The 26,259-nt window shown below is 30.2% G+C and overlaps 2 protein-coding genes and 1 long non-coding RNA gene across 3 annotated transcripts; 2 read left to right on the forward strand and 1 right to left on the reverse strand.

Annotated features, from left to right (window-relative positions):
• Positions 1 to 424: 424 nt before the first annotated feature.
• LOC134685162 (low molecular weight phosphotyrosine protein phosphatase-like) lies at positions 425 to 15,887 on the reverse strand. Its single transcript, XM_063544639.1, has 6 exons — positions 15,789 to 15,887; positions 11,418 to 11,491; positions 10,484 to 10,600; positions 8,343 to 8,404; positions 2,366 to 2,465; positions 425 to 559 (listed from the first exon to the last, which is right to left on the reverse strand). The coding sequence occupies exons 1-6, from the start codon at positions 15,823 to 15,825 to the stop codon at positions 473 to 475; spliced, it is 477 nt and encodes a 158-aa protein (XP_063400709.1). The 5' UTR covers positions 15,826 to 15,887; the 3' UTR covers positions 425 to 472.
• LOC134685163 (uncharacterized) lies at positions 4,782 to 6,020 on the forward strand. Its single transcript, XR_010101262.1, has 2 exons — positions 4,782 to 4,952; positions 5,655 to 6,020. It is a non-coding gene; the product is annotated as an uncharacterized LOC134685163 (long non-coding RNA).
• A 13-nt stretch (positions 15,888 to 15,900) lies between the features above and the next one.
• On the forward strand, positions 15,901 to 23,350 carry LOC134685161 (transmembrane protein 237-like). Its single transcript, XM_063544638.1, has 5 exons — positions 15,901 to 16,199; positions 18,605 to 18,875; positions 19,336 to 19,654; positions 20,857 to 21,031; positions 22,824 to 23,350. Exons 1-5 carry the CDS (start codon positions 15,909 to 15,911, stop codon positions 22,998 to 23,000), a joined length of 1,233 nt encoding a protein of 410 aa, XP_063400708.1. The 5' UTR covers positions 15,901 to 15,908; the 3' UTR covers positions 23,001 to 23,350.
• Positions 23,351 to 26,259: the final 2,909 nt, after the last annotated feature.

Below are 26,259 nucleotides of genomic sequence, written 5' to 3' on the forward strand. Positions count from 1 at the left end.
ATTTCTGATACTTTTTACAACCTATTCACATATTTTAAAGCTTAAAAAGGTGATATATTCCAGCGGCCCATCCTATCACCTTGTATATATAGGAAGTGTAGCTAAAATTGTTTCTAAATTTGGATAATATGTTGATAAGTTGCGATATTAAAGAAAAAATGTTGATACAAAAGTGTATATTTTTTTCTGTCAAACATTTTTTTAATGTATTCCATTAGTTACTTTAAATCAACTTTGAAAATACTGATTTAATTTATTAAAGCTACAGCTCCTTAAACCTGTAAGAATATGCAACTCATTTTTATAAAATCTGATGTATTCTGTGATCTTCTGTTCAAAGCATATAATATTTTAAAGCCTTTAAACTCTACTTCAGAAAAAACAAAGCTAGGACAAACATTCCTTCCCATAAATATACATGATTTATTTTTGTTCATGTATAAAGTAACTTAATCTATTGAATGATAGTTTGTTAGGATCCAGTTACAGCATTAAAAAATCCTTCACAGCATCGACAACACTGTTCATAAACTTTATCAAAATCCTTCATATCATTGCCCTGAAAATAGAAATAAACTTTATCAAAATCCTTCATATCATTGCCCTGAAAATAGAAATAAACTTTATCAAAATCCTTCATAGCATTGCCCTAAAAACAGAAATATACAAATAATTGTTCATAAACTTTATCAAAATCCTTCATATCATTGCCCTGAAAATAGAATTATAAACTTTATCAAAACCCTCATATCATTGCCCTGAAAATAGAAATGAACTTTATCAAAACCCTCATATCATTGCCCTGAAAAAAGAAATATACAAATAAAATTCATTGTTCATAAACAAATGAACCAATGTGTTGTTTTACTTTTTGTATGTTTGTATATTCCCCTATTATATGTTTATTAACAGTAGGTTACACTGTATTTCCTATTGTTACATATAAATTTAGAAAATACAAAAATCCAATGTACCCAAAGCAACAAATACACAATGAAAAGCATGTACACATACCCGTTAGGTCAGGAATATAACAGTTTTGTTTTCCACTTGTTTGATGTGTAACGTAACGGTACCCAAATTGCACTGAGTACCCAAATTGCACCTATTTAGAAAAAATAGCAGCGGAAATCTTATCAGATCTCCTAGAGACTGAACAATTTGTATTTTTATGATTTGATACTATGCATGTCTTTCAAAATAGGTAAATATATTTATATATACACAAAACGTTCACAGTATTTATCAACAGATGAAGTGTTTACAGAAAAAGCAAAATGTACCAAAACGTCGACATGCGACGTCATCAAAAGGTCATCTTTTTAAACTTAGCAAATACATTATGTTTTAGGTATCCATTTCTTACAAAAAGAAGAGTAAGCATGGACAAATATCCAATTGTTCAAAATATTTGAAAACAAAACCAAACAAAAGCTCTGTTATTCGACTTTTGACGATCCTAATTTAGGTACTCCTCATTACAGAATCATTGATGGTTTGGAGGTTAGTTCAGACTAATTTTTCTATGATTCCATAAGAATTGAAAATCAAATTGGTGTACCTATATAACAAAGAAGGATACAGCTACAAAATAAACACAAAATAGAAATGTTTGTCTTGATCATAAAAAAATGCAGTTGAAAAAACTGTCAAAATAAGTGCAATTTGGGTACCGTCACATTATGAGCTTTTTTTTTATGTCATTTTTTCAAGGGAATTTCTGATTTGAATTATCAGAGGAGTTCAGTATTTTTGTTATATTAATTTTTTTTTGTATAAACTCCAATGATGTTGTTACTTTTTAAGCCTTTTTTTAAGCCTTTTTTTTATTTTCTTATTTTTCAAATTGCTTAGTAGTGTACACAGAATTGTAGCAAAAGTCATAAAACAGCTAAAAACGGTACATGTAGAACATATAATATGACAATTTTTTATCTTCTTATTCTCCCTGTTTTTTGTTGTCTTTTTATCATAATACAAAATTTAGTACCATACCCGTAGCCAGGGGGTTCGGGGGGAGGAGGGGGGTCGTCTGAACCCCCCCCCCCCTTGAAAACAAATAAGCACTGTTAAAGTCAATTTTCTGTTCAAATTGTGACTGTTAAAGTCGAGTTTGTGAGTCCAACAAACTTTGGAAATTCCTGGCTACGGGCCTGTAGTACTACTGTGGATTCATTTATTTTCGTGGATTGGGAACAACTAACATTTTCATAGATATTTAATTTCGTGGTTTTGCCTATCTCTGCATGCAAAACCTATATAGAATTTGTGTTGAACGTTTGAATTCGTTGTTAACCTGTACTAACGAACCCAAGAAAATTTGTATCCAACAAATAATAATGTATCAACAGTACATTGTACTTACAAAATATGGATCAACAATAATAAGTTCTTTCTTTGGATCATATTCACCAAGCAGTACTGTTTTAGCATGACAGTTCTTAGGTTTTATACCATCTAAGTCACTAAAACAAAAAGGTACATATTTAGCCATGTTTAAGATGCCTTTATCCTTATTATACTGTTAAGGGAAGATCAAATATATTCTTCTCCTGACTTAAGACAATAAAATGGTAGCAACCTAACAACACAAGAAACCCTAATGTATCAGGGGTGCTCACTTAATTTTTTATTTAGGCAAAATTATTTTTAATAAGCTGCAGATAATCCATGCTTTGCAAATTTTAGAGGGGGCAATAGTTATCAAAAGTACCAGGATTATAATTTTATACGCCAGACGCGCGTTTCGTCTACATAAGACTCATCAGTGACGCTTAGATCAAAATAGTTAAAAAGCCAAACAAATACAAAGTTGAAGAGCATTGAGGACCCAAAATTCCAAAAAGTTGTGCCAAATACGGCTAAGGTAATCTACTCCTGGGGTAAGAAAATCCTTAGTTTTTCGAATAATTCAAAGTTTTGTAAACAGAAAATTTATAAAAATGACCATATAATTGATATTCATGTCAACACCAAAGTGCTGACTACTGGGCTGGTGATACCCTCGGGGACGAAACGTCCACCAGCAGTGGCATCGACCCAGTGGTGTAAATAGTTATCAAAAGTACCAGGATTATAATTTTATACGCCAGACGCGCGTTTCGTCTACATAAGACTCATCAGTGACGCTCAGATCAAAATAGTTAAAAAGCCAAAGTTAGAGGGGGCAAACCTGCCACGCCCCGGCCTGAATCTGCCCCTGAATATTTTTTGGATTCCAATGTAATACGCCTTGATTAAAGCTTCACAAAACTCCATGATGTATATTCACAAAATTAATTTATTGATGTCAGACATCCTATCTTAATGTTAATTGCTACAAAAAAAGTCTTTTTCTCAAGAAAATACGGAAATGAAGAAAAACAATTTTCTAAATTTGGCTAAGAATGCAACCTCTAAATAAAACAAAAATGTTCTGCCCAAGTTTCTTACAATTCAAAGAAGGTTAAAAAGTTCCTATGAGACTTAAACAAAAGACTGTCTATAAATATCAAGGTACGTATAGTGACTATACAAATCCTTGGGCATAGATTATTATATTGCAATTTTTACTTGAAGTTTGACGCTAATTGATTTCAAGGATAATTTTTTATTCACATTCAGGAACAGTTGAAACTATTAATCAATCAAATATTTTACTTATCCAAAGAAACCATATAACACAACAGAAAAAAGTCTGTTCAAGGATGTATAACTAATATACGTCCTTGATCTTTTGTCAAGACAATTATGTGTAATTGGTAAAAATGTAATAAAAATTGAAACAAAAAATAATAAAAAAAATATTTAAAAACAGATCACTGATTTCTATATCTAATAAATGTCTAACCATGAAAAATGGGATTTTCTCTTTATCACAATGACAATATCAGACTATAATCAGAGACAAACATTATATATCTTAGAACAGTGACATTCTATATCATTATGTTATCAAATTTGATTTGATGAACACCCCTCCCCCTTTTTTTATTTATTTTATTGTATATCAAATTTTAAGGATGATGTACACATAAATATTTATGGGCAAATATGGCATTTATTTCAGTTTAGAAACCATTCATTTAAAACAGAGCAAGTATTCAATATATATTTAAAGCTGACAGTATTTCTGCAATAACTTAAGTTAATCTAAAATTTTGTAGAGTTATCTCCCATTTTTATGCCCATTTTAAATTTTATATTTTCTGAATTAATTTCACACTTTTTTATTATTTTTTTTTACTACAATCAGTACTCAACAGAAATGAATAATGGATTTGGCCTAAAAAGACAAATTAGTTAATTTCATTACAAGAATATTGCATACCTTTTCAATTTTAATGACCTTCAACCTTATAGGTAAATGTGACATACATGAATTTTTTTACACATATGTAGATTTGCCATGGTGTTGTCTAGTCCTTTCGACTATGGACTATTGTTTGTCTTTTTAAAACTATTTGAAAAACGACCATGTGGACATGGTTCAATCATAAACTAATTTACAACCCCAACCATCAAACTGACCAAAAATATATTTTAGCAATAGTCAAATATGAAGTTATTGACCGCATTTATTAGTCATTGTGAAAAATGGACACAAATGCAGTATTTTACAATGACAGTCAGCATTGATTTAACCGTGTGTCCAAATCTACAGATAGCCAAGGATAAAATTTAATGCTCTTATGCCACAGGGGGTCAACAAAACTTTGATACATTTTGGATATTTATAACTTATAAGGAGCAACCATTGTTTTATAAGTAGTATTAACAGATGATCACTGAACACATTGCAGTGCGTGAACTGGTGACAAAATATTATCGCCCCTGTAAACAGTGGGCTCTTCTGACTAGAGGTAATCGGTAAAGAATAGCGGAAAATGGTGTACATTGTTTACGAGCTTGAAATGAGCTAACACAGACGAACTGAGACGTGTCAACGTAATGTGAATATGATAATGCACCAGGTAAATTATTAATTGTTAAGTTTAGCACATCATCGTATCTTCATATGATAGGTAAATAGGTGAATTTTCGATTTTAAGTGTCGTCAGGGTTCAAACCTGGAATCATGCCAACCTTTCATTATTTTTTTTTAATACTAACCTATAGTCGGAACATCTTGATTTTCTCCCAATTTGTAAAGTTAATTATGCTGCTTGACATATATTTTTTTTGGGGAAAAAAATTGATATGCAGTCAAATGTGGCAGTTTTTAATATTTGTTGCTATGTGAAATAAAGGGAAGTAAATTAAAGTAAAAGAAGGCGCGCTTTTTTCAAATAGTAAACAATTTAATTCAGATGCATAGAATTTCGTCAAATGATAAAGAATATCGTAGAAACTTGCTAGAAATTCATCTAATTTATAAAAGATATACAACATGACATACTGAAATCTGAAAAGGGGTAAAACCACCATACCTTGAACAAATTCAGTTAAAAAAAGGGGGGGGGGGTAAAATGCTACGAAATTTAGATTTTATTTATTTTTTGTAGACAGCCAAAAGATGATTTGACATGTAACTAACTACTTTTTCAATTTCATTGTAAAGTAAAATTGGCCTTTTTTGGGGTCTCTGTTTCTTGTGGTCTGATGTTTTCAGGTTCTCTTTAGATTGCCAAATAATATTATAATCACTCTAATTGAATGTTCAAATTATTTTGCAGCGATGGTGTGTATGGAAGGAAGACTGTCATAAAACCCAACAGTTCCGGATGGCCCTTTAAATAATTGCTCAACATCAATAGCGATGTAAGATTCAAGTGTTTGATTTAGGACTAGTTTAGCCAGGTTTTCCTTGTAATTGTGGCAGAAAAACCACTAGACAGTGTCATGCATTGAAAGGATCTCAAACGGATATTTTATGGAATGATTCTCATACATATAAAATCAAATGCATAGGAACGTGGAGCAGCTAGTGTCTTTCATGCAGCAATTTTTAATTTCCAATATAAACTCTGAAAAGACAAGAGCATAGAAATGTATACCAATGAGAAACATTCTTTGTGAATAAAATCATTCCAAAACTTAAATGTGTCATTAGTGTTGCATTATTTATCAGTAGAGATAATCAGATTCCAGTAAGATTGTCCAACTGATGGTTTTTGTTTGTAATCATTTTTGTAAATCTTAGTTGTTTTTGACAATCGGGGCTGTGCCTGTTGCCCGACTGCCCCTTTCAGTGTGAGACAATATTTTGTTTATGATAAACAAAATCACTGATTCAAGACTGGAGCGGACCCCTTTTGGGCAGTTAGTGCGAATCCTTTAGGTTTAAACCATTACATGCAATACGGGGGAGGGGGGAGATTTTTTTTTTACAGTCAAACAATTTTCCTAATAATAATACATTGAGATTTAATATATACTTTGTTATATGTAGTGTGTATATTAAAGTATTGCCAACAAAATTCATCAAATTTAGGATCATAATATTGTTTAAGAAAAACCCTTACCACCTGTACATCATAAAAGTTCATAATCTTCTGTAACACACGTGCATGGTTAATTCGGATCACATATTTTCTGTTCCGATGTTATAAGAATTCAAAGGTTTATATCATTTACAATATCATTCAAAAAATTTCTGGGATTTTTTTTTTACTATCAACGTTGAACCTCGAGGTTACATTGTAGTAAAAAAAATCCAATAAAAACGTTGAATGTAAATGATATGCACCTTTAAATCTTATATTGTAGGACTCATGTTGTTCAAACATAATGTGTTGATCAATTATGTTATGATGATTTTGATAAACTTCACATTAGGTAATCTTTCACGTATATTGATTACATTATATCGAGTTGTCCCAACGATATACTTGTCGGTGTGCTCGATCATACGAATTTACCGACATTCATATCGACAAAATGACACAACTTTGAAAAATTCTTGTGACGAAACTACATTTCGGAACACGTTAAAAATTGGATACCCAGAAAGCTACATTATTAAGGTTTGATATATATTTAAAAAAAAAAAAAGAAAAATATGCAGTCAAATGTGGCAGTTTTTTACACACCCCTATGTTGAACAATAGGTTGTTCAATTAACAGCATGTTTGGCAATTAAAAAATCATATATTAACACATTTAGCTTTAACATATACTTTATTTATAGTGGTTGTATAAAAGTTATATAATGGTTTTGTGTTTTAAGAGATATTCATCCCTATGCATATCGGGTTTTATGCGTAAATTGTCTCTCCTGTTTTTAGACCTTTTCTATCTCTTTCATAAGAAGAGTGACTTTTCTATTGTTCTAGTGTCACTGGAAATCCCACTGATTGTAAAAACACTACCATTAAAAAAAATATTTTGAATTTCTAGTATGCAAAACAAAGGTAGACTATTATTGTAAAATAGTGATGGCCCTGGAAAGGACCCTTAATGCACTTCACACTAGATGATTTTTTAATAGATATAGGGGCCTGTTATAGCTGACTATGTGGTGTGGGCTTTGCTCATTGTTGAAGGCTGTACAGTGACCTATAGTTGTTCATGTCTGTGTCATTTTGGTCTTTTGTGGATAGTTGTCTCATTGGCAATCATACCACATCTTCTTTTTTTATATAGGAAGATGTGGAGTGAGTGCCAATGAGACAACTCTCCATCCAAATAACAATTTAAAAAAAAAGTAAACCATTATAGGTCAATGTACGACCTTCAACACGGAGCCTTGGCTCACATCGAACAACAAGCTATAAAGGGCCCCAAAATTACTAGTGTAAAACCATTCAAATGGGAAAACCAACGGTCTAATATATATTTTAAAAAACACAAGAAACGAGAAACACATATAAATTACATAAACAAATGACAACTGCTGTATATCAGATTCCTGACTTAGGACAGGTGCAAACATTTGCAGCTGGAATCAAACGTTTTAAATGATCCAAACCTTCTCCCTTTTTCTGAAACAATAGTATAACATCACAACATAGAAAAACACACGGTAAAAGTATTAAGCCTGAGTTTTTCTGAAACTTCATGGGCTTTGCCATTTCAAAATTCAACAGAATTATTTAATGTTTTGAGATAATGTGTTACCCAATTGAATTATTTATCATGTATAATAATATATATATGTAAGGTATAATAATAATTATAGCTCTTTCAGAAAATACTGCATACAAATAATGCTATGGAAAATTCAAATACAAGTTTTTATTGTAGCAAAACATGTCACTTTGAAATATCCCCCGTAATCAAAACAGTAATATCCCATACGTGTTGCTGTACCCCATTGAAACTCCTAAGAATAAAATTGAGAATTGAAATGGGGAATAGTGATTATTTTTCTGTTGACTTTTAGTTCTGTGACTTTCTATCCTTCATTCTATTAAATTAACTACCTCATATTTTGATGGTCCATACCAAATATATAATCAAATCTTTCAAAGTCCTCTTGCTTAATCTACAAATACATAATAAAATATATGATACTCCTGCAAAAACTAGAAAAATATGATTGGACTATTTAAACAATGTTTTGGTTAATAATCAATGGATGATTTCATATAAGCAGTTCTGTTGATTTTTTTGTTGCTGAGCATGTGTGCTGATTACAGTTTATGTCTATTTTTTTTCTTTCTTGAACCAGTTTGTTTAAAAAATATAAGCAAAAATGCTAGAATTTTTTAAGGGCTACATTTATATCTCAAGCCAGCAAAGCCTCACACTCTACCTGTTTCTAAGACTGGCACAAACAAGTTTTACTAATTCTCAAGTCCAAACATGTTTTATTATTGCAATACAAAATTTCAATGACTGCAATCAACCCTCTGCTATTTTACAAATTTAGTATCAATGGAAGCCATCTTTAATGTGAATTATAGAAAGTAAGACAGAAGAATAAAAATAAAAGAATGAGAACACAGCATTTTACTGCACATAGCAATTATGTGAATTCATTTTTGTCGAGCCTTCGACTTTAGTCGAAAAAGCGAGACTAAGCGATCCTACTTTCCGTCGGTGTCGGCGGCGTCCACAAATATTCACTCTGTGGTTTAAGTTTTTGAAATTTTAATAACTTTCTTAAACTATACTGGATTTCTACCAAACTTGGACAGAAGCTTGTTTATGATCATAAGATAGTATCCAGAAGTAAATTTTGTTAAAATAAAATTCCGTTTTTTCCGTAGTTTACTTATAAATGGACTTAGTTTTTTCTGCGGGGAAATATTACATTCACTCTATGGTTAAAGTTTTTAGAATTTTAATAACTTTCTTAAACTATCCTTGGTTTGAACCAAATTTTGACAGAAGCTTGTTTATGATCATAAGATAGTATCCAGAAGTAAATATTGTAAAAAAATAAATCCATTTTTTCCGTATTTCACTTTTAAATGGACTTAGTTTTTCTGCGGGGAAACATTACATTCACTCTGTGGTTAAAGTTTTTAAAATTTTAATAACCTTCTTAAACTATCCTGGGTTTGTACCAAACTTGGACAGAAGCTTATTTATGACCATAAGATAGTATCCAGAAGTAAATATTGTATTAAAAAGATAACTCCATTTTTTCTGTATTTTACTTTTAAATGGACTTAGATTTTCTTCCAGTTAACATTACATACAGTCGGCAGTTAAAGTTTTCAAAACATTAATTAGATTCATTAACTATCCTAGATTTTTACCAAACTTGGACAGAAGCTTCTTACAATCAAAAGATAGTATCAAGAGGAATTTTTTTATTGATTTTTTTCCCATTTTTTGTTGAGCCTGCGATTTACAGCAAAAGTAGGCGAGACACTGGGTTCCGCGGAACCCTTACAAATTTTTTTTGGTTGGTATCAATTTTCTTGGATCTAGGAAAAATTGTATATTCCAGGATACACAATTTCATGATATCCTAAATTTTTGTTTCACACCAACAGGAAATAAAAAAAATTCTGTATCTTTAAATTCACAGTTTACTTATACCCACGAAATCATGAAAAATTCTATCCAAGGAAAAATAATGAATTCAGATCATTCTTATAGTACATGTATGATGAAAAAAGCCAAAACATATCTTTAGCATGTTTGTTCAGTAGGTTAAGATTTACAATAATTTGTTTTTCATTGTACCCAGGGTATGTTCAAGTAAATAAAGTGATCAACTGGTTCAATCAATCTTAGTGTTTTGGCTATCATCATCAGACTTCAAAAGTTGAATTATCGATACTAATTGCTTGTATACCTTATCAACTATTAAGGTGGTACCTAACACTTAAACTCAAATTAATTTGGCTCGTTTAATTTTCTTAAAATTTTGACAAGGTATTTACTTTGACCCAATGACAAAAATATAAAAATTTCAAAAAATTTGAACCAACCATTTTATCAGAAAAATTACACTGGTTATATAGCAGTTTGACAAACACCAATTTTGATAATCGAGAAGCTTAATATTTTTTTACAACACAACATAATTAAAATGTTTAGCTGACTTAACAGAGTTATCTCCCTGTAGTGTTAGGTACCACCTTAAGTCTTATATTTTAATTTATACCTGTCGAACTATATGCTTGTAATCTGTTATTCCAAATTTTTTCAATGTGACAACTGTACGTTCATTTGGTCCCAGTCCAAGATGCCAGTCTCCCATAGCGGCACTATCAACATCCCACTAAAATATTACATACATAATTATCATCATTTCTGGTTTCTCACCAGTCTACAAGTCATTGCATATTCTCTGTAATTCATACTACATTGTGTAGCAATTGTATAATATTGAGAAAGGAAATGGGGAATGTGTCAAAGCGACAACAACCCGACCATAGAGCAAACAACAGCCAAAAGCCACCAATGGGTCTTCAATGTAGCAAGAAACTCCCGCACCCGTAGGTGTCCTTCAGCCGGCCTCTTAAAAAATATGTATACTAATACAGTATATGCTTTTTAGGACCTTCACCATTACCACAGATAGCTGAACTATCAACTACCCACTAAATACAAATCAAAGCAAGAATATATGTTAATAGGACACCATGCTTTTTTAAATCACACTATCACTTTTTTATGTTTGTTGAACTGTGAAATTTAGCTGGGTCAAAACCTTCTCACGATTCTTCTCACACTGAAGATGTTCTTGGTATATTCTTCCTGTTTTCCTTAAAATATGTTTAATGAATAATTTATATACGTTCACTGAAATTTGAGCTTTTTGGAATAACTTTGAAGAACAATTACATAAAATTTACTATTAATAAATGATAGTGTCATATTATATATAACGGGATGAAGATTGTAAACTAAAGGAAATGTAATTAAAACTAAGATTAAAACTGGAAATAGATTTAAGCTAAAATTAATTCAGAGCACATCTTCCTATTTCCATGAAAAACAGCTATATATTTTTTTTCAAATTTCAATTCAAAATATAAATTTGCTAAGAAAGTACACAAAAGCACCCATTATTAGCCCTCTTAATTATATATTACATTCTGCTCCTGCTTTTTTTGTTGAAGTAACCTCAGAAAAACAGCCTCTGCTATTGGTGATCTACAGATATTTCCTGTAAAAGATCAAATATAAGAATATATATAAAAAAACACTTTTACTCATCATTTGTCATACTTTTGAACATTAATCAAAAATTGTTTCTGTGTAATCTATAATTATAAACCTCAGGATAGGTTAAAGCTTGACATATGATACCCCTAGAAACCCTATCACAAAATCCCAGGCTTAAAAACATGAAATCCTGAGGTCCTGAATTAAAAAAAAAATCAAAAATCTGACATCTTGAAATTCGTAAACAGAAATCTCAAGCTTAAAAACACACTATCCCGACGTCCCAAAAAAGGTCCAGCCCCTCCTATATATATTCATATTGTTTCCTAAATTTATCATTGTTTATTGTTTGATTAATGTTTCATTGATGTATTACCCATATCTCCTTTTATTTACATGATTTATATACATTTTCATGAGTCATTTTCGCACTGAAATGATAAAATAATGTTAAAATGAAAAGATTATGTTTAAAAAGGGATGTGAAGCTTACAACAAATACACCTATCCACTATCTACTGATAAGCCCGCCCCCCTTAGCAACACATGGTAACCCATCATCTTAGGTCAAGCTAATCAACAAAATGGCGGTTATTATGAACATTGAATAATAACAAAGTAAAGAAATTGTTATAAAAATATAAAGAAGAGCAATAAAAATATATGTTTTTGTGTTTAAATGTGATCAAAATAGTTACTCCTCAAGAGTTGAGAGATAGATTTTTGAAATTCTGACTATTTAAACTTAATTAAAAGAAGCAAATAGAATATTGAAATTTGAAGCTATACTATAGACAAGGAATTGTATATTTAAAATATACAATTCCTTGCTATAGATTACTTCATTCACAAAAATGTAGTTTTTATTACACAATACAGAATATGATAAGATAAATCATGATGATAAATTACAGGTTTAATTAAGCATGGCTAATGAATGTTGATAAGTGTGTTTACTGTGTAGACAAACACAGCAGTGGGTCAACTTGTAAAACAAGCATCATTGCTCCAGTACCTAATAATTGTTTATTGAATAATATTTAGCCAATTTTATTTTTATGTCCATAGATAACTTTTACTGATAATTTAAATTCCTATCACTAAGTAAAAAATAAAGAACAAAAGAAAATTAATTTATTTTTTGCTTACATGTATATTTGGTCATTGATGTTCGTCTTGGCTTTAAATTCATATAGACTCTTATCCTTTTAAGATATAAATATTTGCACATTGTACCTTTTTAATTTCAAATTAAGAAAATAAAATATATCCAAACTTCTCACTACTTTATTTTTCTTTTTATAAAATATATAATAATAATCCTGTTTTAATCAGTAAATATTCCCACAGAAGACCAAGTTGTATCAAAATTACACTTCATTTTACTAATGAAGCATCTATTCAAATATATTTTTTATTATAATTATTCAAGTTTCCCCTACCTTTAACAAAATTCTAAGAAAACTTTCATATCTAAATTCAATTCTTTAATTTCTGAATCTTTACATTATGATATATAATGTAATTTCACGAAATAATACATTCTAACTTGGATGTTTAATAGTATATATAGTAAAGTCTTAAATGAATGAAAAAAATATCAATTTGAATTATATAATTTGTAAACCAATCAATATCTTGTGTTTCAAAATATATATTTTTTCATCATTTTTTTTAAATACTATTAGCATGTAAACAATATTTTAAAATCAATAAGCACTGTCATCCTATTCCCTTTTAATTGATTTATTGATTTATCCATTTATTGAAATAACCTTTTATTTTGTTGGAAATTGACAACTTGACCTTCCTCTACCCTCCAACATTAATTACTTCCCTTAAACAATATTATTAATGATTTAATTGCGAAAATTTCAAAACAATTCTATCAAATTAACTGTTCAGATAAGAAAGCTTGACCGAGGTTATGTCTGACAACACTGCTGCTATCAAATGTTTACACATGTGGTAAATTGACCACATGTGATTGGTCAATTAACTGATGATTGACAGGAGAGTGGATAGGTGTATTAGAATCAATGAAACAGCAAGAAATCAAGACAATCATAGTGACACACATACAATTAAAAGTCAATGTAACCTTCAGTCTTTATATGAGAGGGGCTGGAGAGGTCCTGATCTCCAGCTTAAAAACATGAAATCCGGAGGTCCGAAAATTTAAAGAAATTCAAATCCTGACATCCCGAAATTCAAAAAAAAGAATTCCAAGATCCTGAAAGGATCAATCGTGAAATCACAAGTTAAAAAAACACCTGATCTGGGAGTCCCAATAAAGGTCTGACCCCCCCCCCCCCCTTTCCTTTATGAAATATCCTTAATTTTTTTTTCTATTGGGCCTATCAGTGATATTTCCATTGATCTACTTTTTTTCAGTCTGTTACAGTTCAGTAAAACTTTACTGTTAAAAGGAGTTTATTCCTCAAAATCAATGCTTTCAATATACATGATAAAAACATCTTTTAAAAAATTGTTTTAAAATCTGCGAATCAGAGTCAGACAGCATATTATACAAAATGTATATATAAATTTTGTATTTAAAAGAACAGCAATGTTGTACATGTTGAATGGTTCCACAACGGATTGAGCTAATGATACAATCTTAATAATAGATTGTTTTCAATAAACTGATGAGGTTATATAAACCAAAAATATATTTTCTAAGATATTGTAAAAAGAAATTCATAAAATAAATATTAGACTATTTCTCAAATTTATTTATTAATCATTACCATATTTTTTTATGTTTTTATATATATCTAGAAACAGTTCTAAAGTAAGTGATTTAATTCTAAATATATTCTCTAAGACTCTTTCCTTTACATTAAATATTATGATAATAATCCCAAGCATCAATTAATTTTAGAAAATGAAACCGCCTATTCATAATGATTGTTTTTAGTGGTACATGTATTTACAAAATGTATTTTACATGTATGATACTTTATTTCATGAGAGAATCTATTGTTGTTTTGTCCAACATTTATTTGTTAAAAAAAATGTTAAGAAGTGAGTATCAGTATATCTAACTAGCATCACTCGTGAAAAATAGAAAAATCTTGATGAATTGAGTCTTGCAAACTTGCCCCACTGATGAAAAATAAAAAAGTCCTGATGAATTGATTCACGTATTTAAAAAATAGTTTAATAAATTTTCTTTTTTAAGTGGGGCAAGTTGGCAGACCTGTAAATTATATATTCATCTAGATTTTATCCTTTTCGTTAACCCTTTCCTCCATAATGACGCCTTTTGACGCCACCCCCCTTACTCCATAATGACGCCTTTTGACGCCTGTGTAGTACCTCAGTTGAAACACTTTGACTACAAAGTGTCTGCAGTTGACTTAATAAAGTTTGTATCCAATATGAAAAGGAATATCATAGGAATATCTGACTTAAATTTATTTGATGAAATAGTTGTTTTTCACAATGTCTTAATATGGGGACGAAGTCCGCAATAACAGTAGAAAATTCAATAAAAAAAAAAATTCTGGAAAATTTCCCGAATTTTTCATTGTACTGATGAACTCAAAATCATTCAATTTTTTTTATGTCATGTTTTGAAATCCCGGACTTGCGCAGAAATCTACAATGTACTTCCTTTTTCCAGTTTTGTTTGTATGAATCTTTAAGTAAAATATATATTTACCAATCTATTATAAAAAGGAAGAAACGCAATATCAATTTCATTTTTAATGAAAAAACGTTACCTGATGATAGTGTTTCTTTGTTTACATTGCATATGACGTCATAACTTAAATAACGTCACAACTAAACTCCCTAACAACAGAACCAATATCGGAAACATGACGGTATATTTCCGTTTCTTTTTTTAACAAATATTTAAGTTACAAAAATATAATTCATACAGACTTCGTCCCCATTTACAGGTTATGCCTGCCTCATATTACTTCAAAGCATTAGTTCAGCATTTTATCAAAAAATCCTATGCGAATCAAGTATGCAAAAAAAAAATTTCAATGGAGGAAAGGGTTAAGTGGCGCGAGTTTGTAGGAGAAAAAAATAATTTGATTTAACCCTTTTCAGTGTAAAGCGATTTTTTTAAAAGTGGGGCGAGTTAGTGAAAAAGTGGGGCGATTTGGTGTGGGGCGATATTCAAGTGGGGCGATTTGGTGTGGGGCGATATTCAAGTGGGGCGATTTGTCATCCTTCCGGTGATTGGATGTTTCACAAAATCATGCAAGCTTTTAACTCTTTAAAAAATGGAAATTAGTTATTACGTTCTTACAAATTGTCTAAGTTAGAAAGAGTTAGATTACCAAGGCAAATAAACAAAACTGAATGCTTTTTCGACATTTTCCTGCAACTTTTTAGGAAGACTGCTGGTGGATTCCGAAACAAAGAGAGTTGTCCGAAAGTTAGCGGAATTGGATACAAAAATGGCCGACAATGAAAATCCTCCGAAGAAAAAGAAATTGCCACCAGTTACACAGGCATCAGAAGAGACTGATGTACAGAAAAGACCAGTAAGAAAAAAGAAAAAGAAACCAACCGAAGCAACAGAAAATGGCGAGACCGGATCAACAGTCACTACTCCTAAAAAGAAGAAAGCACCTGTTGCAACAGAAGATGGAGACAAACCAACTCCAAGGAAAAGAAAGAAACGCAAACCACCAGAACAGACTGAAGATGGACAACCTACATCAGCAAGAAGTGCTGCTAGTCAAGAGGTTATTGTCACAAATATCGGCTTTTATTCTAATACGAAATATACAAGATACATCATTTGTAAAGACATTTAAAAAATGATGTGTTTGGACTTGACCAGGAAAGGATAACCATCAAATAATATCTGCATAAGGAATAGATTTACAAGATGAGAATATTTTAGAATTAATTAATTTTTCCATTTATTTTTAATCATCTGTTTCCCTTCGTTTATATAAAAAAAAAAAACATGACTGAAACAGTGTTGTTATTCACTAATTGGCAGTATTCAAACAACTTGCATAGTTTAAGATCTCATCTTGTCCAAATACACTTTCGCACCCTGCAAGTTTGCACCTCACATGTTTGCCCCCTGGGTCTGTTCGCACCCTACACCAATATGACCATTGTACAAATTCAGGCCCAATTTTTATTCAAATTCCAGTGCAATTATAAGATATTTTTTTTATATGAACATGTACATGTAATTGTATAAAGCAAATTAATAAATAATATTTTTCTGAATAAAAATTGAGGAATTATTACAGATTTTGTCCATTTAATTTTTTTTTTTTTTATTAATTTGATGATTAATTATTTAACATGTTTAATGGTAATTATATATGATTACTTCTAATTGCCTTATTGGTATTTATACACAGCTAAATTTTGTATTCTTTGTCTTGTGTTTGAAAATTGGGATTGTTGTTTTAATTTATATTATACTTTGATGTAAATACTGCATGTACTTCATTAGTACTTAGCTTGTATTATATCTTTATTTACCAAAGTCATAACAACTATAGGCATACAACATATAAACTACACAAGTATACATAGATAGCAGAAGGTAATGTGTTAAACATATTACATCATGTTAGATCTTAATTTTTGTGCACGAAATATAAATTTACCCAAATTACATAATTCTTTAAGATTATTAGAACTCATTAATTGTATATATTTATACATAGAAGGTTTTCTCCAATAATATGGTTTTATAAAATAAGATCTAAGACCTTGATAAGTAGGACATTTTAAAATAAAATGCATCTCATCTTCAATGTCGTTTTTACAAAAACTACATATTCTATTACTTCTTGGAATTGCAGAATAGCGACCACATTCTATAGCTAAATCATGACTACTAAGTCTTATTTTGGTAATACATGTCTTATAAATAACTGGTATTGGTTTACATAAATAATTTTGTAAACAAAAATTTTGAACCATATATCTATAACTTGTACATTTAATTAAATTATTCATTTGGCTGTCAAAATCTTGCTTCAGACAATCAAACAGGCGTTGTTTAACTATCAAGTAAAAACTACTGGAGAGCTTACTATCTAAAAATAAACCTTGAACATGTTGATATGATATGCAATAAAGTAACCAAAATATGATTAAGATTTATTCAATACAAAAATGTTGTCAGAATTTTGAAACAATGAAAAAAAAGCTTATACATCATTGTACATGTAGCAATACACTAACCAAAACATGATAAAGATTTATTTAACAAAACATAAAATGACAGAATCTTACTTTATTTTGAAAAAAATAAATGAATAACAATATCTTCACTAACCAAAACATGATTTAGATTTATTTAAACTTGATTTACAAAATTATTAAACACAAAAAGTATTATTTTTACTATAAAAATCCTTGACCATGTTGACAAAACAAATAAAAAGGGTGGGAAAGAACTTTTGGAGCAAACATATAGGGAGTGAATGTACCTGGATTGGATCAAATTTACATGGCAACCCCAGTACTGTATAAGGCAGTACTTTATACAAGACATGCAAGAAACAGGACTAACACTGACTCTCAATATAATTTTATAAAACTAAGTAATCAGATAAAAACAAATTAATTATTTTGGAGAAATGGTTCACATTACTACAGGGCAGCCTCAAACAAAATTGTTAAAATGCGCTAGTATAATAAAAATAAAAATGCTGAAATAAAACCATTAAATAAAAAATTGAGGTTCACTTGTATATTGATTTCAGTATGAATGGCTGTTTAATGTCCAGTAACAAATTTATATGCATATATTCATGATGAGAATATGATATGAACATGATGAACATAGACCATGCCTTGTTCTCTGACAGGCTTTAAAGCAATATTTTTAACATGCTACTTGTAGTATACAAGGTAACAGTCTGCAAGACCACATATCACCTTACCAGGTACCCAATACATAATTCTGACTTTAAGATAACCTATTTTTGATCCTACATGTACATGTAAAAGCTACATTATTGAAGAAGCAGCAGATAACAATTTTCATGATTACATTACTGTTATGATGATTAATTTGAACTTAATTCTTAAGTGAAGAAACTTTTCAAACTGAAATAGTAATAACATTGACATTTGTACTTTAATATAAGAATTTTTCATTTAATTCCAGGAAGTCGGTGGTAGTAAAACAAGCCTAATATCTAAAGATGATAAAAAGACAACACCAAAGAAAAAAGTGAAGAAAAAGGTAAAGAAAGCATCACCTAGAGTTGGAGATGAATTTATGGATGCAGCATTTGCTGCAGACTTGTCAACCATACAAGAAGATATTGTAACGCCAGACGGCAAGAAAGACGAAGATGTAATACCTCACCCCTACTCTACAGAATCTGTTGTACTCAAAAGTCAGCCATTAGATAATCTATTTATAGAAACTAATTGTAAGTACAATGTTATTTTTCTCTGTCACTTCATTTAAATCTGTTATACAAGTCTGACTTAAAAGTCTATCATTCTGTATAAGATGATTGTAAATCAGAATAAAACATATATTGAGAAGAAAACTAAGTGACATAAACCCAACAATTCACTTGACTAAATTTAACATTCAAATGTACATGTACATGTATATGTCAAACCATTGCAAATTAAAATTGCTTAACTAGTCTAATTCTGCTATTGGTGATTATAACTTGAATTAAAAAGAGACTACACGTACATGTTGTACATTAATATTGCCATTACTAAATGGTGAACAAAAAATAAAAGAGAATAAGAAATAATAATCCCTGATACATTTGTATAAGTTGTTTGACTCATAATATTCACAGGAACATTAGAATAATGATAAATGACTGAAGACTGATAGTTCAAATAACTAAAGAATTTATTTCATTTCAGCTGGATTTAAAAGAGAAAATAAAACAAAATTAGCAAGGAAATGGGCTGAAGAAGAAAGATTTAAACAGGAAGACCAACCAGAAGGACCTGTTAGCTCTACCATTGAGTTTGCCATCAGTACACATAATGTTTTTAAAACTTTCTGTTTATTTATCCATGGACTAACTGCAGGAATTGCCATGTGGCATATAACTACTGTTTATGTACTTTTATATCACAGTGACCTTGACTTCCTGTCACACTACCGCCCTCTAGCACTTCCTGTGCAGTGTATGTTCTACATATTGTTAGTGCTCTGTACCATTTCTTCCTGTGATAGGTAAGTATCAATTGTAGGTGATATAAATATATATATATAGTATGTACAACTCGTCTAAACATCAACCCAACAATGTTAGATCTGTAAATTTGCTTTCTCAAATTTTTGGTTCTTCCCTCGCCGGGATTCGAACCCATGCTACTGTGATATCGTGACACCAAATCGCCTGCACTGCAGCCGTCCCGCTAGACCACACGACCATATAGTATGTATACCATGTACATGTAGACTGCATTATTAAGACTTTACATTTCTTAGTAAAAAAAACTAGAAAGTATCTCCTAGAAGGAAAAACAATATGTACCTTACAGCATCAATCTGTGAATTGTAAAACAAGATTTATAAGTCAGTATTAGTGGCTCACAAACTTTAATATATATACAAACATGTATGTGCATCCAACAGCTACAAGTTAAAGCAAATTCTGAACATGCTGAATGAATACATGATATTTAAATCTACAAAATGTATAATAACAATTGAACATTTTCAAATAGATGATGTAATAAATTTATTTTTGTACCATGAATGGTTTTTAAGTTACAAAAAATCTAAAACAAAGTACAATATAACTACTGTACAGAAAGTTTTAAACAAATAACTGGTTTAATAGAAAAAGCGTAACTTTCTTGTGTAGCCATGATAAGTTTATTGCCAGCTACGTATATGATTATACAGATATATTGATACCAGTGAACAAGATACATGTAGCAATTACAGAGGTTAAATATCATTTAAACAGCATAATATTCAGTGTATTAAATAAAGTACATGTAAAGCAGGGTTCACAACATATATATATTTTCAAGAGTGCCGACTGTGACATCTGTAGACACACAAAAAAAGAGAAAAAATTGTACTTGTCAATTTTATACCTTTCTGCAAAACTATTGCATATTATTAAATATACATACACATATTACTGTGTTTTTGTGCAAAAAAAACTAAAAAATTGATAGTCATTCAAATAATACTAATTAATTAAGAATTATTTATCAAACTTAATCTCAAAATTTTAGGCTGGTGCTATAAAAATGAAGAATGGTGCTAAAATTCAAAGAAAGAAACATGACTATATAATTGTTTGTGATGGCTTTGAGTTGAACACTTTTTTTACATGTACAAATGTATAACTAAAAAAGACTAAATAAAAAAAAGTTAGCTGCACAGAATGAAATAATGATGTGCTCTGTTTATTTCAGATTTGATATTGCCAACCCCACAAGACGATTTCTACTACGATCTTTTACTTTACAGACAGGAACAGTTTCTATCGTTATATACTTTGCAGCATTGATATTGAGTCTTAGTATAGCAAATATTGAAGACAGAATGAATCTCTATAACAGATATCCAGATCTGTGGTTAGATCCAGGGGTAGGTCTTATTATTCTCCACATGGTTTGGTCTTCATTATCACATTGACATCAAATCATATACTATTACATAAAAGATTGATGATAGCTCTGAATTTATAATTGGTACATTTAAATTCAAAACTTTCATTTGATCTTCAGTCAACTTTTAATACAATGTAGTATTTTTTATGTCCTGATCTATTTTGAAAGATAGCTATATATAATTTTGTATACACCCATTTACATATAGGGCGGCTCTGTACTTATACATCCTGTTATTGTGCTGTTGTAAAACATTTTTGTATGCTTGTCTGTGAAGTTTCATTTTTGCTATATGTCATGTATGTGCTTGTTTATATGCCCCATTTTATATGTGCATTATGTTTTCTGGTCTGTATGCCTGTTCGTCAGTTTGTTGGTCCATTTGTCCCACTTCAGGTTTAAGTTTTTGATGAAGTTGAAGTCAAATCAACTTGAAACTTAGTACACAATGTTCTCTATGATATGATCTTTCTAATTTAAATGCCAATTTAGGGTTTTGACCCCAATTTCACAGTCAACTGAACACATTCTTGTCATGTTTGTGTGATACACATATATATACCCTTGCTCTGTACTTATACATCCCGTCATTGTATTATTGAACTATGGTAAATTTGTGTATTCTTGTCTTTAAAAGGAGTAGGTTCAGTAAGACCCCTTTTTGGCCCAAAATATAGCAGCAAAATTGTTAAAATGTATACTTTTAGTTATTTATTGGACAGTAGAATGTTTCTGCTACATAAATAGGGGCTGTGTTTGACAATACAATTCACATATATCGGGTACTACCATCATTAAGTCATGCTAAATTACTGAAATCTTCAAAATTTTAGCATTTTCGTTATATTTTAGACAGTTCTGTCTTAAATGAAAGTGGCCACATTCGTGTTCATTGTTAATATTGAAATGTAAGTTGTATTTGATGCTAATTCATAACATATATAAAGGCTGAAGATGAACACGGATGCGGCCACTTTCATTTTTGACAAAAAACATCTGAAAAGTTACAATTTTTGGCATATTTGATAGATTTTTCATATTTGAGCTAGAATCTGGGTGTTTTTTAAAATGAGTAAATCAGTTAAAATCTTTTACATATACTTATTGAGTCAACTAAAATAGACACTTAAGTGTTTAAAAAGTGTCTAGAATCTTTCGTCAGATGAACTTGGAATTTGAGGCCAAAATGGGTCCTTACCGGACTACTCCTTTGCTAATATGCTTGATCTATATGCCATTTTGTGCTTCTTTCTACATATTTTTTGTGTTTTTTTTTAAACATTTTTACCTATTATGTCTTTTAATTTTGTTCATTCATCATTGTCTATATAATGAAATTTGATGTGACTGTCATACAAGTGAGTTAGCTATAAAACCAGGTTCAATCCACCATTTTCTACATAATAAAATGCCTGTACCATGTCAGGAATATGGCAGTTCTTAACCATTTGTTTGATGTGTTGGAGCTTTTGCTAATGCAATTTGATTAGGGACTTTCCATTTTGAGTTTTTGTGATTTGAATTTTTTCAAGACATCTGATATTTATTTTGTGTTGAGAAAAATCTCTATGCAAAGTCTGTAACTGTTACATATTAAAAAAAACTCTGCATAACAGACCAAAATTCATCTTTCATTTTTTTATTAGAGTGTTCTAAAATCATCTAAGGTTTCATACATGTACATATATACATGCACTTGCATAAGGTCAATTTCAATCTGAGGCATCTCGTATATTATTAGCATAATTTTTTTGGTATGTATTTTGTAGGAAACCTCTTCAAAAATAGAATTATGGACAAATATAAATACTGCAAGAGGATGTTTAATAATTTTGGCATGGATTGTGTTATCTATTACCTCAACTACAGACAGATTGGGACAGATGCTTAAAGAAGGAGATGATTTTATTATTGGAGACACTGTGGAATTAGCCAATCCTGCATGATCTATAACATGATAGTAGTAAGGGGAGATAACTGTGATATATTGTAGTTGTTAATAATCTATTGAAAAAGTGTTTTATATTTTATATATTTAATATTTGAGATACACATGTCATGACTGTAATGATTATAGTTAATTGTATAAGCAGGGAATCATTGACAATGTATTACAATGTAATTGCAAAAGTAACTGCTCTGTAATTAGCTTGCAAATCATCTTTGCATTTACTAGAAGATGATATTTAAATGAGATATGATATTTTAATTTAGCCAACATTAAAACATGATTTGTGATGTGTATTAGTCTGTTAATGATATAATCATGTAATTTAAAAATAAATATTTAAACAAAGTGATCGTTCAGATTAAAGATTTTATTAGATAGGCCATCTTTGTATATTAAAAGTAGTTATAACTAACTCTTGATGGATAGGTGTGAAACTAGGGAAATGGAAGAATTTTATATAGAAAAGATTTAAGAGGACAAAAGAATTAAGACAAATGGTTTACAGTTTATATATGTCTATCTGTGCAGCAAATCTAATTGTTATGAATTGAGTAGAAAAAAATGCTTTATAATAAAAAAATCAACTACCAATATTGTATTTTTTCCACAAAAAAGAATAATGTGAAAAAAGGATTAAATTATATAAGAAAGGGACAATTCTAAGTTTATAAATTATTTTGATATGATCTTTAATTTTTACATTATATTATAGTTACTGTAAAATAAATAACATAAACTCAATATAAACATACCTGCATTAATCGTGGTTCCATTGAAAATCTTCTTATATATAGAATTTTTATTCTCCTATATATAACAAGCAAAAGTTACACAAATGGTTCCATTGAAAATCTTCTTGAAAAATGAATTTTAATCTGCTATGTAACAAGCAAAAGTTACACAGGGACTGTCTCAGACAAAATGTTGTACTGGGTGTGAATGCATTGAGTAACTCTTGATGATGGACATTAAAAGAATGCCACTAGACTGGATTATCTGTTAAATATTTTGGAAGTGTGATTGGACAACGTTTTGTCGTTATCTCGTACTGTTGTGTTTCCTGAGAAGGTCAAGTTGAAAATTTGTCTCAACTACAAGCATTACATTTCAACAAGGCCATGGCTTTGTTATAGTATACTGATTTGAAAATTGCTATAGAAAGAAATTTTTTTTGATAAAATAATATAGAACTAGAGTTATGTGTAAATTACTCACAAAAAGATACCCCTGCAAATCATTGCACTGTTTAAATAAATTTTTAACTGCTTGACTAGGATAAAAGAGGGACGAAAGATACCAAAGGGACAGTCAAACTCATAAATCTAAAATAAACTGACAACACCATGGCTAAAAATGACAAACAGACAAACAATAGTACACATGACACAACATAGAAAACCAAAGAATAAACAAGAATAAGGAGTATTATCCTAGTCAAACAAGGCTTTAGGCACATCCTCATGTGATGTTTTATATCTATAAAGTAATACATATGTAAAAACATTGTATCAGTCTTCCTATTAGAAAAAGGTTCTGTTTTTAATTGTTTATAACCCCATATTACAACACTGAAAAAAGAGTGTTAAGGAGGAGTTGTGCTTATGAGATACTATTACCACAAATAGCAACATTGAATGGTGTAGCTTTAGTTATCTCTGCCTATGATATATGTAGGATTGAATTTCTTTATGAACTTTATGAAGTGCTCTACAAATGTTTACAGGTTCATAAAATTTAGTCAAAAAAAAGACAGACAGTGATTCCTATATATTTTTTTGCACCAAACCCCCTCTTGAACTTAATTAAAACAATTCAGGTAGCCTGAGACTTTGCAAAGAATTTGTGCTTACCAATAAAAAAACAACGTTTACCTGGGTTGCAATTGCTGTTTATTAGAGACTACTGTTTAAGAAAAAAATCAGAAACAATTAGTTACAACCAAAAAAGGAAAATTCAACCTGAATTCTGCACAATAGTATAGGCATGTAGTTTGTCAGTTCAATTACTACCTTAATTTAGTGATAATTTTATGGTAATATCTGCAGGAATTGGAAATGTCTTGTTAAGGAGAAAGTCTGGTTCAGGCTGAATTAGGCCGCATTTTAGGGTCATCTGATGAGAGATTTTGGACACGTTTTAAACACTTTTATTAGCGTCTAATTCAGTCGATTCAATTAGTAATGTGAAATATTTGAAATGATCTAGTCATTAAAGACGCTCAAATTCAAGCTTGAATGAAAATCTATCAAATATGCCATAATATGTCACTCTTTAGATGTTTTTTTGTCAAAAATGAAAGTGGCTATATCTTGTAGTAACAAACATTTCACCCTTTATTATCTCTTAAAAAGAAGGGTGTTGGTGAGCAGCAATTGGGTACAGGATAATAAAATAATGAGAAGTGGTATGATTGCCAATAAGATAATTATTTATTAAAGCCCAAAGGTCAACAATGATAACAATTTAATGTAACCGTTTAGGAATAAACTCCTTTGGGTTATTCTTTTATTCAGGTTTATTTCCCAGAAACCTGTGTAAAAGGCTAATATTTATTCAACCCCTATATCCTTAAAGAAAACGGCTTTGTAGCATCATTTGGATCACAATGACTTACAGGTTAAGGTGACTAAACCTTAAATACAAATATTCATTTGCTACTTTAATTGATACAAGATAATCATAAGCTCTCAATTTAAGTTGTAGTTGTGTATCTTTTTATCTACTTGACAGTTTTCTCCTTAGTTGTCTTGTCGTGTCTCGATATTTGTACATCCAACTGTGGGGTATTTGGCTTTTCTGTTTTGGGCGAGTATTAAGGCTTTTGTGTCGTTGAAACAAATCAGATTTAAGAAACTTTAGGTCTATCAATAGCCTTGCTTAATCAATCTTTAAAAACCCAAAGGTTGCAAAACACATGTCCTACCTCCATAACAAATATGTTGTCCCCACAGATATGGCCCGAAACAACATCGTTATTTCTAGTGTATACATTACATGCCAATAACTGTTCGATAAATGAATAAGGTATGAATACACGTCAATCACTTGAAAACTCATCATATGCTAGTACCCTCACGACACTTACCAAAGAGTAAATCCTGGATAATAATAGGTATATTTTATGTTACTTTGGAATTTCAACCAAAGATGAAGGACTGGATCTCCCATTACTGCTGGGTCTTCCAATTGCTCCACGAAACCTCTTTCTAAAATGTTTAATTCGATTTTATCAGCTATGAAAACCGGGCATCAAC

The sequence above is a fragment of the Mytilus trossulus genome, chromosome 9, assembly GCF_036588685.1.
Source record: "Mytilus trossulus isolate FHL-02 chromosome 9, PNRI_Mtr1.1.1.hap1, whole genome shotgun sequence".
Taxonomy (NCBI): Eukaryota; Metazoa; Mollusca; class Bivalvia; order Mytilida; family Mytilidae; genus Mytilus; species Mytilus trossulus.